At 45.5% G+C, this 18,542-nt stretch overlaps 1 protein-coding gene across 31 annotated transcripts in view; it reads right to left on the reverse strand.

The window, feature by feature from the left end:
- The window catches only part of LOC110485663 (regulating synaptic membrane exocytosis protein 2), a 208,598-nt gene extending 190,522 nt beyond the window's left edge, over nt 1-18,076 (reverse strand). For all 31 annotated transcript variants that reach the window (XM_090194740.1, XM_090194692.1, XM_090194757.1 and 28 more), the window contains exon 1: nt 17,902-18,076. In XM_090194740.1, coding sequence (XP_090050866.1) covers nt 17,902-18,065 — 164 coding nt within the window. In that variant the 5' untranslated portion in view covers nt 18,066-18,076. The remainder of the gene's footprint in view (nt 1-17,901) is intronic.
- Between the last annotated feature and the right edge of the window lie 466 nt (nt 18,077-18,542).

Here is an 18,542-nt window from a genome sequence, read left to right on the forward strand (position 1 = left end):
ATCCTAGCCTGATGGGTCATGTTAACATGGAGATCCTAGCCTGGTGGGTCATGTTAACATGGAGATCCTAGCCAGGCCTGATGGGTCATGTTAACATGGAGATCCTAGCCTGGCCTGATGGGTCATGTTAACGTGGAGATCATAGCCTGGTGGGTCATGTTAACATGGAGATCCTAGCCTGGCCTGATGGGTCATGTTAATGTGGAGATCCTAGCCTGGTGGGTCATGTTAACATGGAGATCCTAGAATGGTGGGTCATGTTAACATGGAGATCCTAGCCTGGTGGGTCATGTTAACATGGAGATCATAGCCTGATGGGGCATGTTAATGTGGAGATCCTAGCCTGGTGGGTCATGTTAACATGGAGATCCTAGAATGGTGGGTCATGTTAACATGGAGATCCTAGCCTGGTGGGTCATGTTAACATGGAGATCCTAGCCAGGCCTGATGGGTCATGTTAACATGGAGATCCTAGCCTGATGGGTCATGTTAACATGGAGATCCTAACCTGATGGGTCATGTTAACATGGAGATCCTAGCCTGGTGGGTCATGTTAACATGGAGATCCTAGCCTGATGGGTCATGTTAACATGGAGATCCTAGCCTGGCCTGATGGGTCATGTTAACATGGAGATCCTAGCCTGATGGGTCATGTTAACATGGAGATCCTAGCCTGATGGGTCATGTTAACATGGAGATCCTAGCCTGATGGGTCATGTTAACATGGAGATCCTAGAATGATGGGTCATGTTAACATGGAGATCCTAGAATGATGGGTCATGTTAACATGGAGATCCTAGCCTGATGGGTCATGTTAACATGGAGATCCTAGCCTGATGGGTCATGTTAACATGGAGATCCTAGCCTGATGGGGCATGTTAACATGGAGATCCTAGCCAGGCCTGATGGGTCATGTTAACATGGAGATCCTAGAATGGTGGGTCATGTTAACATGGAGATCCTAGCCTGATGGGTCATGTTAACATGGAGATCCTAGCCTGATGGGTCATGTTAACATGGAGATCCTAGCCTGATGGGTCATGTTAACATGGAGATCCTAGAATGATGGGTCATGTTAACATGGAGATCCTAGAATGGTGGGTCATGTTAACATGGAGATCCTAGCCTGATGGGTCATGTTAACATGGAGATCCTAGCCTGGTGGGTCATGTTAACATGGAGATCCTAGCCTGGCCTGATGGGTCATGTTAACATGGAGATCCTAGCCTGGTGGGCCATGTTAACATGGAGATCCTAACCTGGCCTGATGGGCCATGTTAACATGTAGATCCTAGCATAGCCGCGGGAAGTAGTTTGGGCGTGGGGGTATGCGCTTTTTTTGCTGGGGGGGGTGCAGAAAAATACAATTGCCTACACTGAAGAAGTCTATATTGGTCCGCTAATACAGGACTAGTAAAGACCAAATGCACTACTTTTGTGAAAAAATGTCAACTAAATATATTTGAGTGTTTACCAGCATTTGTAACTTGAGTCTGATAATTATCTGTACAGTTAATCTGATAATACTTCTGGAAAATAAAAATACTTGTTCGATATGTTTTCGTTTCTTGAAATACTTTGCAAATTCAACTTTCTATGTGAAAACAGAAACGGTCTATTCATTCCTTTTCCACAGCCACACTTATCCAGAGCAACTTACAGTAGTGAGTGCAAACATACCCATACTGGTCCCCCGCGGGAATCAAACCCACAACCATAGCATTGCAGCGCCATGCTCTACCAACTGAGCCACTTCATCACATCACCACAAACCACTTGATGTCTCAATGTACTCATTTACTGTATTGGTCATTGTTTTCATTCATGGTGATGGAAAGTCTACAGGTACAAACTTAGGTGACCAGCAAACAGTGGGAAGGAAAAGTATGTGAACCCTTTAGAATTACCTGGATTTCAGTATAAATTGGTCATAAAATTTGATCTGATCTTCATCTAAGTCCCAATAATAGACAAACACAGTCTGCTTAAACTAATAACACACAAACAATTATAATTGTTAATGTCTTTATTGAACACACCATGTAAACATTCACAGTGCAGGTTAGAAAAAGTATGTGAACCCTTGGATTTAATAACTGGTTGACCCTCCTTTGGCCGCAATAACCTAAACCAAATGTTTTCTGTAGTTGCTGATCAGACCTGCACAGTGTTGTGTTCCTTCCAAACAACTCAACTGTAGTTTCATCTGTCCACAGAATATTTTGCCAGTAGCGCTGTGGAACATCCAGGTGCTCTTTTGCAAACTTCAGACGTGCAGCAATGTTTTTTTGGACAGCAGTGGCTTTTTCCGTGGTGTCCTCCCATGAACACCATACTTGTTTAGTGTAGACTCGTCAACAGAGATGTACGCATCTTCCAGAGATTTCTGTAAGACTTTAGCTGACACTCTAGGATTCTTCTTAACCTCATTGAGCATTCTGATCTGTGCTCTTGCAGTCATCTTTGCAGGACTGCCACTCCTAGGGAGAGTAGCAACATTGCTGAACTTTCTCCATTTATAGACATTTGTCTTACCGTGGACTTTCTCTTACAGATACTTTTGTAACCCTTTCCAGCTTCATGCAAGGCAACAATTCTTAATCGTAGGTCTTCTGAGATCTCTTTTGTTCGAGGCATGTTTCACATCAGGCTATGCTTCTTGTGAATAGCAAACTCAAATTTTGTGAATGTTTTTTATGGGGCAGGGCAGATCTAACCAAAATCTCCAATCTCGTCTCATTGATTGGACTTCAGGTTAATTGACTCCTGACTCCAATTAACTTTTGGAAAAGTCCTTAGCCTAGGGGTTCACATAGTTTGTCCAACCTACACTGAATGTTTAAATTATGTATTCAATATAGACGAGAAAAATACAATAATTTGTGTGTTATTAGTTTAAGCACAATGAGTTTGTCTGTTGTCTATACTGAGTTGCCACTGTATGTACAATACAGTAATGTACATTTACATGAAGTGGTTTGTAAGGGTGGTACATTTATACTGCACAAAAAGGGGTTGTTTTCCATGTTATTTGATCAAGAAAAAGATTTAATTTGATGTTGATGTTTTGTGTCTTTGCCCAGAACGTTGCACCTTTTGATGTAAATGATTGAGGAAAGAGTTTTGTTCTTTCTGGATTCCATTAGAATGTCAATTGAGCATCATGAGTGCCGCAGCAGTCTAAGGAACTGCAGTGCAGTGCTTGAGGTGTCACTACAGACCCGGGTTCGATCCCAGGCTGTGTCACAGCCGGCCGTGACCGGGAGACCCATGAGGCGGTGCACAATTGGCCCAGCGTCGTCCAGGTTTGAACGGACGGGATTTCCTTGTCCCATTGTGCTTTAGCAACTCCTTGTGGTGGGCTGGGTGCTCGCAAGCTGACTTCGGTCGCCAGCTGGACAGTGTTTCCTCCAATACATTGGTGTGGCTGGCTTCCAGGTTAATCAATCAGTGCGGCTCGGCAGGGTCGTGTTTCGGAGGACGCATGGCTCTCGACCTTTGCCACTCCCAAGTCCGTAGGGGAGTTGCAGCAATGGGACCAGACTGTAACTACCAATTGGCTATCATGAAAAAAGGGGTAAAAGTAGTTTTTTTTAAGAATGACATCGAAGAGAAAGGGCAACAACTAATACAATTCCAAATATTGAATCCTGCAATATACTGTTCTTATTTATACAACTACCAGAGATGTGGTAAAAAAAAAAAATCCCGTGCTACAGACATCTATATTGGTCCGCTAATACTACAAAAGTAAAAGCCTAATGCTTAAAAATTAAAATATATATATACATATATATATATATATATTTATATACAGTATATATACATACAGTACCAGTAAAAAGTTTGGACACACCTACTCATTCAAGGGTTTTTCTTTATTTGTACTATTTTCTACATTGTAGATTAATAGTGGAGACATCAAAACTATGAAATAACACATATGGAATCATGTAGTAACCAAGAAAGTGTTAAACAAATCTAAATATATTTTATATTTGAGATTCTTCAAAGTAGCCACCCTTTGCCTTGATGACAGCTTTCACACTCTTGACATTCTCTCAACCAGCTTCATGAGGTAGTCAACCGGAATGCATTTCAATTAACAGGTGTGCCTTGTTAATTGAAAGTTAATTCGTGGAATTTCTTTCCATCTTAATGCGTTTGAGCCAATCAGTTGTGTTGTGACAAGGTAGGGGTGGTATACAGAAGACAGCCCTATTTGGTAAAAGACCAAGTCGCTGCTGGTGCTTTGCTGGGGGTATTTTGCTGGTGACACTGTTGGTGATTTATTTAGAATTCAAGGCACACTTAACCAGCATGGCTACCACAGGATAATGTCCCAAAATACACCTCCTGGCTGTGTAAGGGCTATTTGACCAAGAAGTAGAGTGATGGAGAGCTGCATCAGATGACCTGGCCTCCACAAATCACCCGACCTCAACCCAATTGAGATGGTTTGGACCGCAGAGTGAAGGAAAAGCAGCCAACAAGTGCTCAGCATATGTGGGAAGTCCTTCAAGACCGTTGGAAATGCATTCTTCATGAAGCTGGTTGAGAGAATGCCAACCCCCCCCCCCCTTCTCTCTTCCCCCCTCGCTCTCTGTTTTCTAACCCCCGCCTACTGAGACTCCACTAGTAGTGGCCTGGCATGGTCCTGTCTTCTATCTGTCTGACAATCTATTTGCAATCGCCAGAAACACCTTCCCCCGCCTGCTGTAAAATAGACATGTGTTTGTACAGTTTGTCTGGGACAGTTTTTCTGCCTGCCTACCTGGCCTGCCACTGGAGAGATGTGAATCTGTCCCTTCTATAGATCGTCCTGCTAACAGCATGAAGGTCCTCACTCTCTCTTTTTGTGCTCTCAGCTACATGAACTGGTGCCATGTTCTACCATCAGACCATTGCACTGCTTTTCAGCCTCTCAGAATAGGCCATACACGTGTCCACACACACACACACGCACGCACACACACACACACACCAACTCAAGGCGTCCTTGTTGTGCAGAACAGAGAGATGCCTTTTCCCTAACCTTTTGGAGTTTAGAAATCATAAAACAAGGCCTGAGGGAGTTTCACCACAGAGAAAAATGAAACAGGATTCTCTGACTCTGGATATCTACAATGACAGAACATTCTGGAATAATACAGGAGTATCCCCTCCACCTTCACACTACCTTTAAACACCATATTTAGGAGGACCTTGGAACAGTTGATCAGAGTTGGGTGTACTGAGTAGAAGCTACAGTTCATGGCTGAAAAACCTCAAGCTCATGCTGCAGAAAAAGAACCCCCAACAAATAAATAATTGTTTGCAAGGAACTAGCGTCATCTTTGACAGAAAACTACAAGGTACAGGTCCAGATTAATAGGCCCAGGTTCATATCCATGCTTGTAGACAGGGCCTCCCTTTCTCTTTCACTCTCTCCTTTTCTCTGTCTCTCTCTCTGTATCGCCCTTCCCCTCTTTCTCTCTCCCTCTTTCGCAACCTTTCCATCTCTCTCGCCATCTCTCTTTCTCTCTAGTCTCTCTCTCTGGTCTCTCTCTCTCTCTCCCTCTCTCTCCCTCTCTGTCTCCCTCTCTGTCCCCCTCTGAACTTTCTCTCTCTCTCCCTCTGTCTGTCTCCCTCTCTGTCTCCCTCTCTGAACTCTCTCTCTCCCTCTGGCTGTCTCCCTCTGTCTGTCTCCCTCTCTGTCTCCCTCTCTGACTCCCTCTCTGTCTCCCTCTCTGTCTCTCTCTCTGTCTCCCTCTCTGTCTCTCTCTCTGTCTCCCTCTCTGTCTCCCTCTCTGTCTCCCTCTCTGTCTCTCTGTCTCCCTCTCTGTCTCCCTCTCTGTCTCTCTCTCTCTGGTTTCCCCAGACCCTCCTCAGTAGTGCTGACTGCCTGCTTTCCGGCCGCCCAGGCTGCCTTTTCCCAGCATGCTCTCTGTCAGAGGCTTATATAACAGTGTTACGCCAGGAGCTGTGTGCTCTGCCTGGGCAGCACACTACATCCCCACACTACAATACTTTATACTGCCAAAACTGTCCCTACTAGAAATACTCTCCGTTACAGTGCACTGTAAACACTGTGCTCTGCCTGGGCAGCACACTACATCCCTACACTACAATACTTTATACTGCCAAAACTGTCCCTACTAGAAATACTCTCCGTTACAGTGCACTGTAAACACTGTGCTCTGCCTGGGCAGCACACTACATCCCTACACTACAATACTTTATACTGCCAAAACTGTCCCTACTAGAAATACTCTCCGTTACAGTGCACTGTAAACACTGTGCTCTGCCTGGGCAGCACACTACATCCCTACACTACAATACTTTATACTGCCAAAACTGTCCCTACTAGAAATACTCTCCGTTACAGTGCACTGTAAACACTGTGCTCTGCCTGGGCAGCACACTACATCCCTACACTACAATACTTTATACTGCCAAAACTGTCCCTACTAGAAATACTCTCCGTTACAGTACACTGTAAACACTGTGCTCTGCAAATGTGATTAAAGCGTCTCGGTGAGAAACGTACATTTCCATCATACTTTTTCATACTTAATCAACAAGGGAAACTCAATTGACAATCCCGAAGAGAGGGGAGAATAAGTTGAAAGTTCATGGGATAGAATGGACAGCATGTGAATATGTGCATATGGGCAGTGGTGACTAACGCTGATCTATGTGTTTAATAAAGAACAAAGCTTTGGGAGACAATGGGCTCCTCCCGTCCCAGAGATGACGAGAGTGGTTTCTCTGTGAATGGGCTGATGTCCTGTTCCTGTCATATCAGCAGCAGAACAGGCTCCAGATACCATCTCACACGTCAGTACAGAGCTGCTCTCTCTCTCCCTCAGCCAGTTACTGACATTCAGCCAGCTAGCTCACAGAACGCAGGCTGTTTCACCTCTCAAACAACAGAAACCACTACCCAACCACAACACAATCATAGGTCTCTACTGTACACAACCAATACACACCCACTATTCAACCAATGGTTTCAGCTGATACCATCTCCCACGTCAATGCTTTACTCCCCTGCTACTGACACTAAGAAAGCTAGCAGGTAGCCTAGTGGTTAAGAGTGTTGGACTGGTAACTGAAAGGTTGCTGGTTTGAATCCCCGGGATGACTAGGTGAAAAATCTTTAGATGTGCTCTTGAACAAGGCACTTAACCCTGATTACTCCTGTAAATCGCTCTGGATTAGAGCATCTGTTAAAAGACTCAAATGTAGCTAGTTCACAGAACAACACAGACTATAACACTTCTCAGTACACCTTATATGTGTGACCTATAACTGAACTGCATTATCCCAATAAGGGCTGTATCAGATCAGACCTAAAGAGACATGTACCGTGAATGTAACCTCAAAGTTTGCGTTCAGTGTGTTAGGAAAGGTTTCAAATTCAACAGATACTCTGAAGCAAAGTGGCATTAAATGGATGGAGAGAGATGGTGAGTGCCAAAGAGAACGACAGTTCAGACTGAGACAGAATCAAACGTAGTGGGAGAGATAAGTGGAAATATTAACTGGTTATGACAAGCCACATTGCCATGTTTGGTGTAACTCTAACCAGACTCCAGCCTATCACAATCCTAGCCTCACAAAAACACATTGTTCCATTAATTAACATTCTGTATTCATTTGGCGTGCATTCTGCTTTACAGAGTCAAGCATCCCCCCAAACCCCCCCTCTCCGCTCTCTCTATCTATTTCAACCCCCCCTTTCTCTCTCTCTCTCTCCCCTGGGGGTGGAGGTTGCTCTTCGCATGGTAAAGAGAGAGAGCGTGTCTACATTGTCCTGTTGGATGCTTTGGAGCAACGCAAATGCCTCTTCACCTCACAAGACAACCATATAGGTCTCTGCTGTACACAACCACTACACAACCATATAGGTCTCTGCTGTACACAACCACTACACAACCATATAGGTCTCTACTGTACACAACCACTACACAACCATATAGGTCTCTGCTGTACACAACCACTACACAACCATATAGGTCTCTGCTGTACACAACCACAACACAACCATATAGGTCTCTGCTGTACACAACCACTACACAACCATATAGGTCTCTGCTGTACACAACCACTACACAACCACTACACAACCATATAGGTCTCTGCTGTACACAACCACAACACAACCATATAGGTCTCTGCTGTACACAACCACTACACAACCACTACACAACCATATAGGTCTCTGCTGTACACAACCACTACACAACCATATAGGTCTCTGTTGTACACAACCACTACACAACCATATAGGTCTCTGCTGTACACAACCATTACACAACCACAACACAACCACTACACAACCATATAGGTCTCTGCTGTACACAACCATTACACAACCACAACACAACCACTACACAACCATATAGGTCTCTGCTGTACACAACCATATAGGTCTCTGCTGTACACAACCACTACACAACCATATAGGTCTCTGCTGTACACAACCATATAGGTCTCTGCTGTACACAACCACTACACAACCATATAGGTCTCTGCTGAACACAACCATTACATAACCATATAGGTCTCTGCTGTACACAACCACTACACAACCATATAGGTCTCTGCTGTACACAACCACTACACAACCATATAGGTCTCTGCTGTACACAACCATATAGGTCTCTGCTGAACACAACCACTACACAACCATCTAGACCTCTGCTGTACACAACCACTACACACCCATATAGGTCTCTGCTGTACACAACCACTACACAACCACTACACACCCATATAGGTCTCTGCTGTACACAACCATATAGGTCTCTGCTGTACACAACCACTACACAACCATTTAGGTCTCTGCTGTATACAACCATTACACAACCACAACACAACCACTACACAACCATATAGGTCTCTACTGTACACAACCACTACACAACCATATAGGTCTCTGCTGTACACAACCACTACACACCCATATAGGTCTCTGCTGTACATAACCACTACACAACCATATAGGTCTCTGCTGTACACAACCACTACACAACCATATAGGTCTCTGCTGTACACAACCACTACACAACCATATAGGTCTCTGCTGTACACAACCACTACACACCCATATAGGTCTCTGCTGTACATAACCACTACACACCCATATAGGTCTCTGCTGTACATAACCACTACACAACCATATAGGTCTCTGTTGTACACAACCATTACACAACCATATAGGTCTCTGTTGTACACAACCATTACACAACCATATAGGTCTCTGTTGTACACAACCACTACACAACCACTACACAACCATATAGGTCTCTGCTGTACACAACCACTACACAACCATATAGGTCTCTGTTGTACACAACCACTACACAACCATCTAGGCCTCTGCTGTACACAACCACTACACAACCATATAGGTCTCTGCTGTACACAACCACTACAAAACCATATAGGTCTCTGCTGTACACAACCATATAGGTCTCTGCTGTACACAACCACTACACAACCATATAGGTCTCTGCTGTACACAACCATTACATAACCATATAGGTCTCTGCTGTACACAACCACTACACAACCATATAGGTCTCTGCTGTACACAACCACTACACAACCATATAGGTCTCTGCTGTACACAACCACTACACAACCATATAGGTCTCTGTTGTACACAACCACTACACAACCATCTAGACCTCTGCTGTACACAACCACTACACACCCATATAGGTCTCTGCTGTACACAACCACTACACAACCACTACACACCCATATAGGTCTCTGCTGTACACAACCACTACACAACCATATAGGTCTCTGCTGTACACAACCACTACACAACCATTTAGGTCTCTGCTGTACACAACCATTACACAACCACAACACAACCACTACACAACCATATAGGTCTCTGCTGTACACAACCACTACACAACCATATAGGTCTCTGCTGTACACAACCATTACATAACCATATAGGTCTCTGCTGTACACAACCACTACACAACCATATAGGTCTCTGCTGTACACAACCACTACACACCCATATAGGTCTCTGCTGTACATAACCACTACACAACCATATAGGTCTCTGCTGTACACAACCACTACACAACCATATAGGTCTCTGCTGTACACAACCATATAGGTCTCTGCTGTACACAACCACTACACACCCATATAGGTCTCTGCTGTACATAACCACTACACACCCATATAGGTCTCTGCTGTACACAACCACTACACAACCATATAGGTCTCTGTTGTACACAACCATTACACAACCATATAGGTCTCTGTTGTACACAACCATTACACAACCATATAGGTCTCTGTTGTACACAACCATTACACAGCCATTACACAACCATATAGGTTTCTGCTGTACACAACCACTACACAACCATATAGGTCTCTGCTGTACACAACCACTACACAACCATATAGGTCTCTGCTGTACACATTCACAACACAACCATATACAGTGGGGCAAAAAAGTATTTAGTCAAAGTAACAACTCTGGGCAGACAGGGTACATGTCCCTCTGGAGTAAAATACAGTACATACAGGGGGTGGGGACCGGGGCATCCTCTATTGCCCTGCTCTTTAGATGAGATGGAGCAGGGGGGTGGGGACCGGGGCATCCTCTATTGCCCTGCTCTTTAGATGAGATGGAGCAGGGGGTTTGGGACCGGGGCATCCTCTATTGCCCTGCTCTTTAGATGAGATGGAACAGGGGGTGGGGACCGGGGCATCCTCTATTGCCCTGCTCTTTAGACGAGATGGAGCAGGGGGTGGGGACCGGGGCATCCTCTATTGCCCTGCTCTTTAGACGGGGGTGCAGGGGGTGGGGACCGGGGCATCCTCTATTGCCCTGCTCTTTAGATGAGATGGAGCAGGGGGTGGGGACCGGGGTATCCCCTATTGCCCTCCTCTTTAGACGAAATGGAACAAGGGGTGCAGGACCCGGACAGGGCCACGGTAGCAGACGTTTTAGACCCAGAATAGCACTATTTCGGTGGGAGTCCCTCACACGAGGCAGCTGCTGTAATTAGGGCTGTCAGTGGAGGCCCCTGGTGAGCACTGGGACACGGATAATGAGTCAGCCTACAAGACAAGGACCGCAGGAGGGGAGAGTGGCTGCAGAGACAGGGTCTCCTCCGCCGTGGGGCACCATGGGGCACCAGGTCACTCTCTGGAAGAAGTGGACCCCCAGGTCTCCTCTGGGCCTTCTGGGGTTACCCCAACCAGGGCTGCTGATCCTGGGCTGCGGATCTGTGGATCCTCCCTGTGGCCCTGGGTCTCTGCATCCCAGGGTGTTTGGGCGAGGAGGGGTCCCGAATCTGTCATTACTGTAACAGTCAGAGGTTCAGTGAAGCATGAGGAGCTGACCGGCTGCTGCAGCAGGCATACAGCTAGCTGGCTACAGTCTGTTTGAAGTGCCAGTGGACCTGGAGTGATGGATGCTTGGTTAATTGGAGTAGTGTGCACTGCCTTTAATCATTCCATATTGCATCACGTCACCTAGTATTGGTGCTGTTCATTAACTAAACTCACAGTACATGTATGGATGTTTCTCTGAACAAATCAGAGCTCTAGAACACCTTATGGCTGCTATAGAGACTACATCGGATTGGAAACAAAAAGTGGAATAAGTTGAGCTACTGTATATTGTAAGGATAGGAGGCTAGTATGGGGAATCGACAAATCGATATCAGAGGGACATAAAATTGACCAAGCACTAGAACCCTCAAACTCAAATCTGGACCTTGATGCCAGTTCTACTCCTTTTTTGAATTGTTCCCCTCTAATATGATTTAGACCTGGGACAACAGGTGGGCGCAATTAATGATCAGGTAGAACAGAAACCCAGCAGGCTCTGGACCTCGTGGGGTCAGAGGTTAATAACCCTGCACTAGAACTTGAATATTTGATTGGCTATTTAGTGTAACTGGTACATTATCTAATAATATCAAGATTATGTAAGTGGCTGTTTCTCTAAATACCACATCTCACTCACCCTTCAAACAATAACAAACAATATTGTGTTAATTGTTATGGAGGAAAAATGACAGAGGGTTCAGACACATGGGCTCTGGGAGGTCAATGGGTTCTCCTCCATTCATGTCACTATGTATTGACATGTAATCCAAAAGCATAGTCATTCTTAGAGAGGACATTCTGAATTGTCTACCATTGTCTTGGTAGCAGGGACAGGGACTTGGCAAGCCCTACACACCTGGAGGCTTGTCGCTCTCCCTGTCTCTCTCCCTGTCTCTCCCTGTCTCTCTCTCTGTCTCCCTGTCTCTCACTGTCTCTCACTCTGTCTCTCCCTGTCCCTCTCTCTGTCTCTCCCTGTCCCTCACTCTCTCTCTCCCTGTCTCTCTCCCTGTCTCTCACTCTCTCTCTCCCTGTCTCTCTCTCCATCTCTCCCTGTCTCTCACTCTCTCTCTCCGTCTCTCCCTGTCTCTCACTCTCTCTCCCTGTCTCTCTCCCTGTCTCTCCCTGTCTCTCTCTCTCTGTCTCTCCCTGTCTCTCACTCTCTCTCTCCCTGTCACACTCTCTCTGTCTCTCCTTGTCTCTCACTCTCTCTCTTTCTGTCTCGCCCTGTCTCTCACTCTGTCTCTCCCTGTCTTTCTCCCTGTCTCCCCCTGTCTCTCTCTGTCTCTCCCTGTATCTCTCTCGCTATGTCTCTCTCGTCTCTCTCCCTGTCTCTCTCACTGTCTCTCTCACTGTATCTCCCTGTCTCTCCCTGTATCTCTCTCTTTCTGTCTCTCTTTCTACATCTCTCTCCCTGTCTCTCTCTCTCTCTGTCTCTCCCAGTCTCTCTCTGTCTCTCTCGGTCTCTCCCTGCCTCTCTCTGTCTCTCCCTGTCTCACCCTGTCTCTCCCTCTGTCTCCCTCTGTCTCTCTTTCTGTCTCTCTCTCTCCCTGTCTCTCGCTGTCTCTCTCTCTCGCTCTCTGTCTCCTTGCCTCTCCCTGCCTCTCCCTGTCTCTCCCTGCCTCTCTCTGTCTCTCCCGGTCTCCCTCGGTCTCCCTCTGTCTCTCTCCCTGTCTCTCTCTCTCCCTGTGTCTCATCTCTCTCTCCCTGTCTCTCTTCCTGTCTCTCTCAGTCTCTCCCTGTCTCTCTGTCTCTCCCTCTCTCTCTCCCTGTCTCTCTCTCTCTGTCTCTCCCTGACTCTCTCTGTCTCTCTCTGTCTCTCCCTCTCTATCTGTCTCTCTCTCTCGCTGTCCCTCCCTGTCTCTCCCTGCCCCTCTCTCTCTCCCTGTCTCTCTGTATCTCTCTCTCTCTCCATGTATCTCTCTGTCTCTCTCTGTCTCTCCCTGCCTCTCTCTCTGTCTCTCCCTGCCTCTCTCTCTCCCTGTGTCTCATCTCTATCTCCCTGTCTCTCTCTCTCCCTGTGTCTCATCTCTCTCTCCCTGTCTCTCTTCCTGTCTCTCTCGGTCTCTCTCGGTCTCTCCCTGTCTCTCTCTCTCTGTCTCTCCCTCTCTCTCTCCCTGTCTCTCTCTCTGTCTCTCTCTCTGTCTCTCCCTGACTCTCTCTGTCTCTCTCTGTCTCTCCCTCTCTATCTGTCTCTCTCTCGCTGTCCCTCCCTGTCTCTCCCTGCCCCTCTCTTTCTCTCCCTGTCTCTCTGTCTCTCTCTCTGTCTCTCTCTCCATGTATCTCTCTCTCTCTCTCCCTCTCTCTGCCTGTCTCCCTTTGTCTCGGTCTCTCTCTGTCTCTCCCTGCCTCTCTCTCTCCCTGTGTCTCATCTCTCTCTCCCTGTCTCTCTTCCTGTCTCTCTCCGTCTCTCTCCGTCTCTCCCTGTATCTCTCTCTCTCCCTGTCTCTCCCTGTCTCTCTCTCCATCTCTCCCCCTGTCTCTCACTCTGTCTCTCACTCTCTCTCCCTGTCTCTCTCTCTCTCTCCCTGTCTCTCCATCTGTCTCTCCCTGTCTCTCTCCCTCTCTCTCTCTGTCTCTCTCTGTTTCTCTCTCTCTGTCTCTTCCTGTCTCTCTCTCTGGTTCTCCCTGTCTCTCTCTGTATATCTCTCTCCATGTATCTCTCTGCCTCTCTCTCTGTCTCTCCCTGTCTCTCTCTCTGGTTCTCCCTGTCTCTCTCTGTATCTCTCGCTCCATGTCTCTCTCTGCCTCTCTCTCTGTCTCTCCCTGTCTCTCTCTCTGTCTCTCCCTGTCTCTCTCCCTCTCTCTCTCTGGCTTCCGGGTTGGATGCGCGCTGTGTTAAGAAGCAGTGCGGCTTGGTTGGGTTGTGTATTGGAGGACACATGACTTTCAACCTTCGTCTCTCCCGAGCCCGTACGGGAGTTGTAGCGATGAGACAAGATAGTAGCTACTAAAAACAATTGGATACCACGAAATTGGGGAGAAAAAGGGGTAAAAAAAAAATATTTATAAAATAAAATAAAAAATAGCACCCTATTCCCTATATAGTGCACTAGTTCTGGCCAGAGCCTTATTCTATTCCCTACATAATGCACTATTTATGTCCATAGCAAAGCTTAGGAGGTTCCGGTCTCATGTTAGGTGATACAGCATAAAAACACACCATGTCAAATAGCCCTTGAAAACTACATTGTTTTTAACAGTAGACATTATTATCAAACTGAGCTGTTGTAGACTGATACAGTGTTCACTCTGCTGACATCACTTGTTGACAAACAGCACAGACCATAATACTAACATGAGTAACTGCTGTGAGGGTGACATATACCCTGTGTGCATCCCAGTTGGCACCCTTCCCTATATAGTGCACTACTTTTGATCAGAGCCCTATGGACTACAGTGGGGCAAAAAAGTATTTAGTCAGCCACCAATTGTGCAAGTTCTCCCACTTAAAAAGATGAGAGAGGCCTGTAATTTTCCTCATAGGTACACTTCAACTATGACAGACAAAATGAGAAAAAAAAATCCAGAAAATCACATTGTAGGATTTTTATTAATTCATTTGCAAATGATGGTGGAAAATTATTCCCCACTGTATATAGGGAATAGGGTGATATTTGGGGCATAACACTCCTTTGTTCACCTCTGCTAATGAGAGAAGACTGGTTAACTGAGGCATTTAGAGGGAAAGAGGGTGAGGAGGGAAAAATGGATGGAGGGGAGGAAGGGGAGGGAGAGGTGGAGAGGAGGGAGGGAGGGGGAGGCCATATAGGGAACATGACAGGGTGATCATACATCTGCATTTAGTCCCTTAGCTACACACTTATCCAGAGGGTCTTACTTAAAATAAGTGTGCTCACCTATTGTAGGTAAAACAACCACATATCATTTGAAGTAAAACCACTCTCTGCAAAATTAAGACTATGGAATGATACATGTTTCTGCATTAGCTACATCCCAGCCCACCATCTCTACCCGTCGCATGACCCACTGGTTGATGCTTATTTATAAAACCACCTCAGGTCTCATTCCCCACTATCTGAGATACCTACTGCAGCCTTCATCCTCCACATACAACACCCGTTCTGCCAGTCATATTCTGTTAAAGGTCCCCAAAGCAGACACATCCGTGGGTCTCTCCTCTTTTCAGCTGCAAAAAACACTCAAACTGGACAGTTTTATCTCAATCTCTTCATTCAAAGACTCACTTACTGACAGTTTTGGCTGCTTCGCATGATGTATTGTTGTCTCTACCTTTCTTGCCCTTTTGTGCTATTGTCTGTGCCCAATAATGTATGTATCATGTTTTGTGCTGCTACCATGCTGTTGTCATGTTGCTACCATGCTGTGTTTTCATGTGTTGCTGCCATGCTATGTTGTTGTCTTAGGTCTCTCTTTATGTAGTGTTGTGTTGTCTCTCTTGTCGTGATGTGTGTTTTGTCCTATATTTGTATTTTATTTTTAATCCCAGCCCCTGTCCCTGCGGGAGGCCTTTTGTCTTCTGGTAAGTCGTCATTGTGAATAAGAATTTGTTCTTAACTGACTTGCCTAGTTAAATAAACTTTAATTTAAAAAAAATTAAAAACACCCCAGTCTGTGTGTGTGTCTGAAAATAATGAACTTTAGAAACAGTGACTGAGTGACCATGTAGCCTGTAAGGTAGACTAGCATCCCTGCTGCACACACTTGGTTAGTTATGCTACGCTAGGCTGTGACATCACTGGCAGCCTGCATGGCTGTGAGTGACTAAAGCTGACAATCGCTTTACCTCCGAGAGAGAGACACAGAGAGAGAGAGACGGCAGGGAGGGAGAGAGGGAGAGAGAGAGAGAGACACAGAGAGAGAGAGAAAAAAAAGAGAGAGAGAGGGAGCGAGAGAGTGAGAGAGAGAGAGACGGCAGGGAGGGAGAGAGAGAGAGAGAGAGAGACAGAGAGAGAGAGAGAGAGAGAGAGAGAGAGAGAGAGGGAAAAAAATACAAAAGCACTCAGCGATGGGGAAAAACAGCCAGGGATGATTCACACGCAGGCAGCAGCACAAACTGAGGTGGCCTGCCGTTATCTTGGAGTCTGTGAGTCATATTTACCACAGTATTGCTCCACTATTCGACTTCCTCCCCAGTCCCCATCAGGACAAGCCCAACTGTTAATATTTACCTGATGACGGAAATCATCAGCTTTGAATGCCCCTGAAATGCCTGACACATGACGTCATAGTCTCTGAAGGTACTTCAGACAAGGTGTGCATCCCAAATGGTACTCTATTCCCTATAGAGTGCACTAACTACTTTTGACCGGGGCTCATAGGGTAAAGTAATGCATTATAAAGGAAACAGTGTGCCATTTGGGACTAAGAAAAGGCCTGACATTGGAAAAACCTGCCTGTTGACCCTTGAACCACTGTGCAGATTCACAAGGAAACTCCTCAGAACCAGCCTGTGATACAATATCTCCTCATATCTATTCAAATTCCAGAGACTTAAGGTGAGGAAAGTAGATGAAAAAAATACAGTAGTCTTAATATAATCCACAAAACCACAGTAAAATAGAGGACCGTTTGAGACTTTTCCACAAAAAATAAAGAAAGTTATAGTCTATGTAAACAGAAACGGTTAAAGTTTCATAAAGATAATACAGTATCTGCAGGAAGTGACAACATAGAGATAACTGTGTTTAATATTTAGTATTACACTAAAAGCGTTGTCAAAAGCATGTCAATAATTTGGCACACAAAGCTTAGCCTATGAATAGCAATGAATGGTCTATCTACACGCGTGAGCGTCAGCGGCATCGAATTGTGCTGCTGCTCTATGCCTAGAACTGGACAGCGCCGTGGTGCTGAAATGCTCAGCGACATCTGATTCTGCACACACAGGGGAGGGAATGTTTCCGTTTCCATAGCACTGATACAGTATAGTCTGACAGATAGGCTAACGTTGAAAATCATTATACAGGATATATCTCATTATTTCTTCAAACGCCAGTGTTTAATCGTTGTTGTGTAATATGTACGCGATTGAAAGGGAAGTGGTATGATTTGACGCGAAGATGGCGCCCTTTGCTAACCCAACCCAAAGCCAACAGAGTGAGAAGGCCGCTTAATAGCCTAGGATTCAAATGCGTTGCTAACTGTTGAAAGACATAGGCTACTGAAGCATATTCAGTCGACTCAAAGATCCTTCTCCCTGCTCATATTATCCGAACATTCATTTGGAGAACAGACTAAATGCATAGCCAATATGCTGCTTTATTGTAAACGCTATTTCTAGAGGCAATGATGTTAATAAATATCACATATTCTCTCCACTCAGAACGATTAGCCCATTAGAACAGTCAATATGTGCAGGACGTAGGCTACGTAACCTTGCAATGCGATCAGCTCCAGCTCGCGACAACCAGTTACAACAGGGTTACCCCAACCCAGCACTCACTGCACGAGCACAGCTGACGTGACAGTTAGCGCGCGATGTACCCACAATGACTCTCTCTCTTTCTCCACTCTCTCTCACACACGTTTGAATGATAGCGAATCATAATGGCTTACTTTAGCATTGACTGTTCCTTCTCATCTTCCTTTTTCTGTCGGTCCATGACGCCCAGGATGATCTTCCTCTCATCCTCGGTGAGGTGGCTGAGGTCCGGCAGGTCGGGTAGGGCTCCAGCCGGCGGGGGGGCGCCTGGGCCCCGGGGCCCGAGTGGAGCTGACATCGCTACACACAATTGCTAAAAAGTAATAATAACATATATATTTTTTAAATATACCAACATTGAGTGATATAATGGATAGACTTAATTGTAATAGAACATTTCCAAATTGCAAAATCAGATTGCTACTCTAATATTAGGCTGCAATATTCCACTTATGTGGTTCTTGTATTCATAGTCATAACCATTAGCATGGGCTACCCTAATGCAAGATATATCGGTTGGATTGTTCACACATATTCTGACGCATTCCATTATATTTGGGCTTTAAGAATAAGACACAATGTGTCAAAATGCTACTTTTTACAAGGGATGCAGACATGAATTCTATATAGCCTCAATTTCCACCCAATACATGAACGTTATCTGATTGGGATTCAGAGGTTCTGGTATAGCAGGCTTCTACAGCTCATAATAAATACAGAGAAATGAATAGGTGAGGATCACAATACACATATCCAACAGAATCATCGCCTAATT

This window comes from Oncorhynchus mykiss, chromosome 2, assembly GCF_057628025.1.
Source record: "Oncorhynchus mykiss isolate SJ-2025 chromosome 2, ASM5762802v1, whole genome shotgun sequence".
Lineage (NCBI taxonomy): Eukaryota > Metazoa > Chordata > Actinopteri > Salmoniformes > Salmonidae > Oncorhynchus > Oncorhynchus mykiss.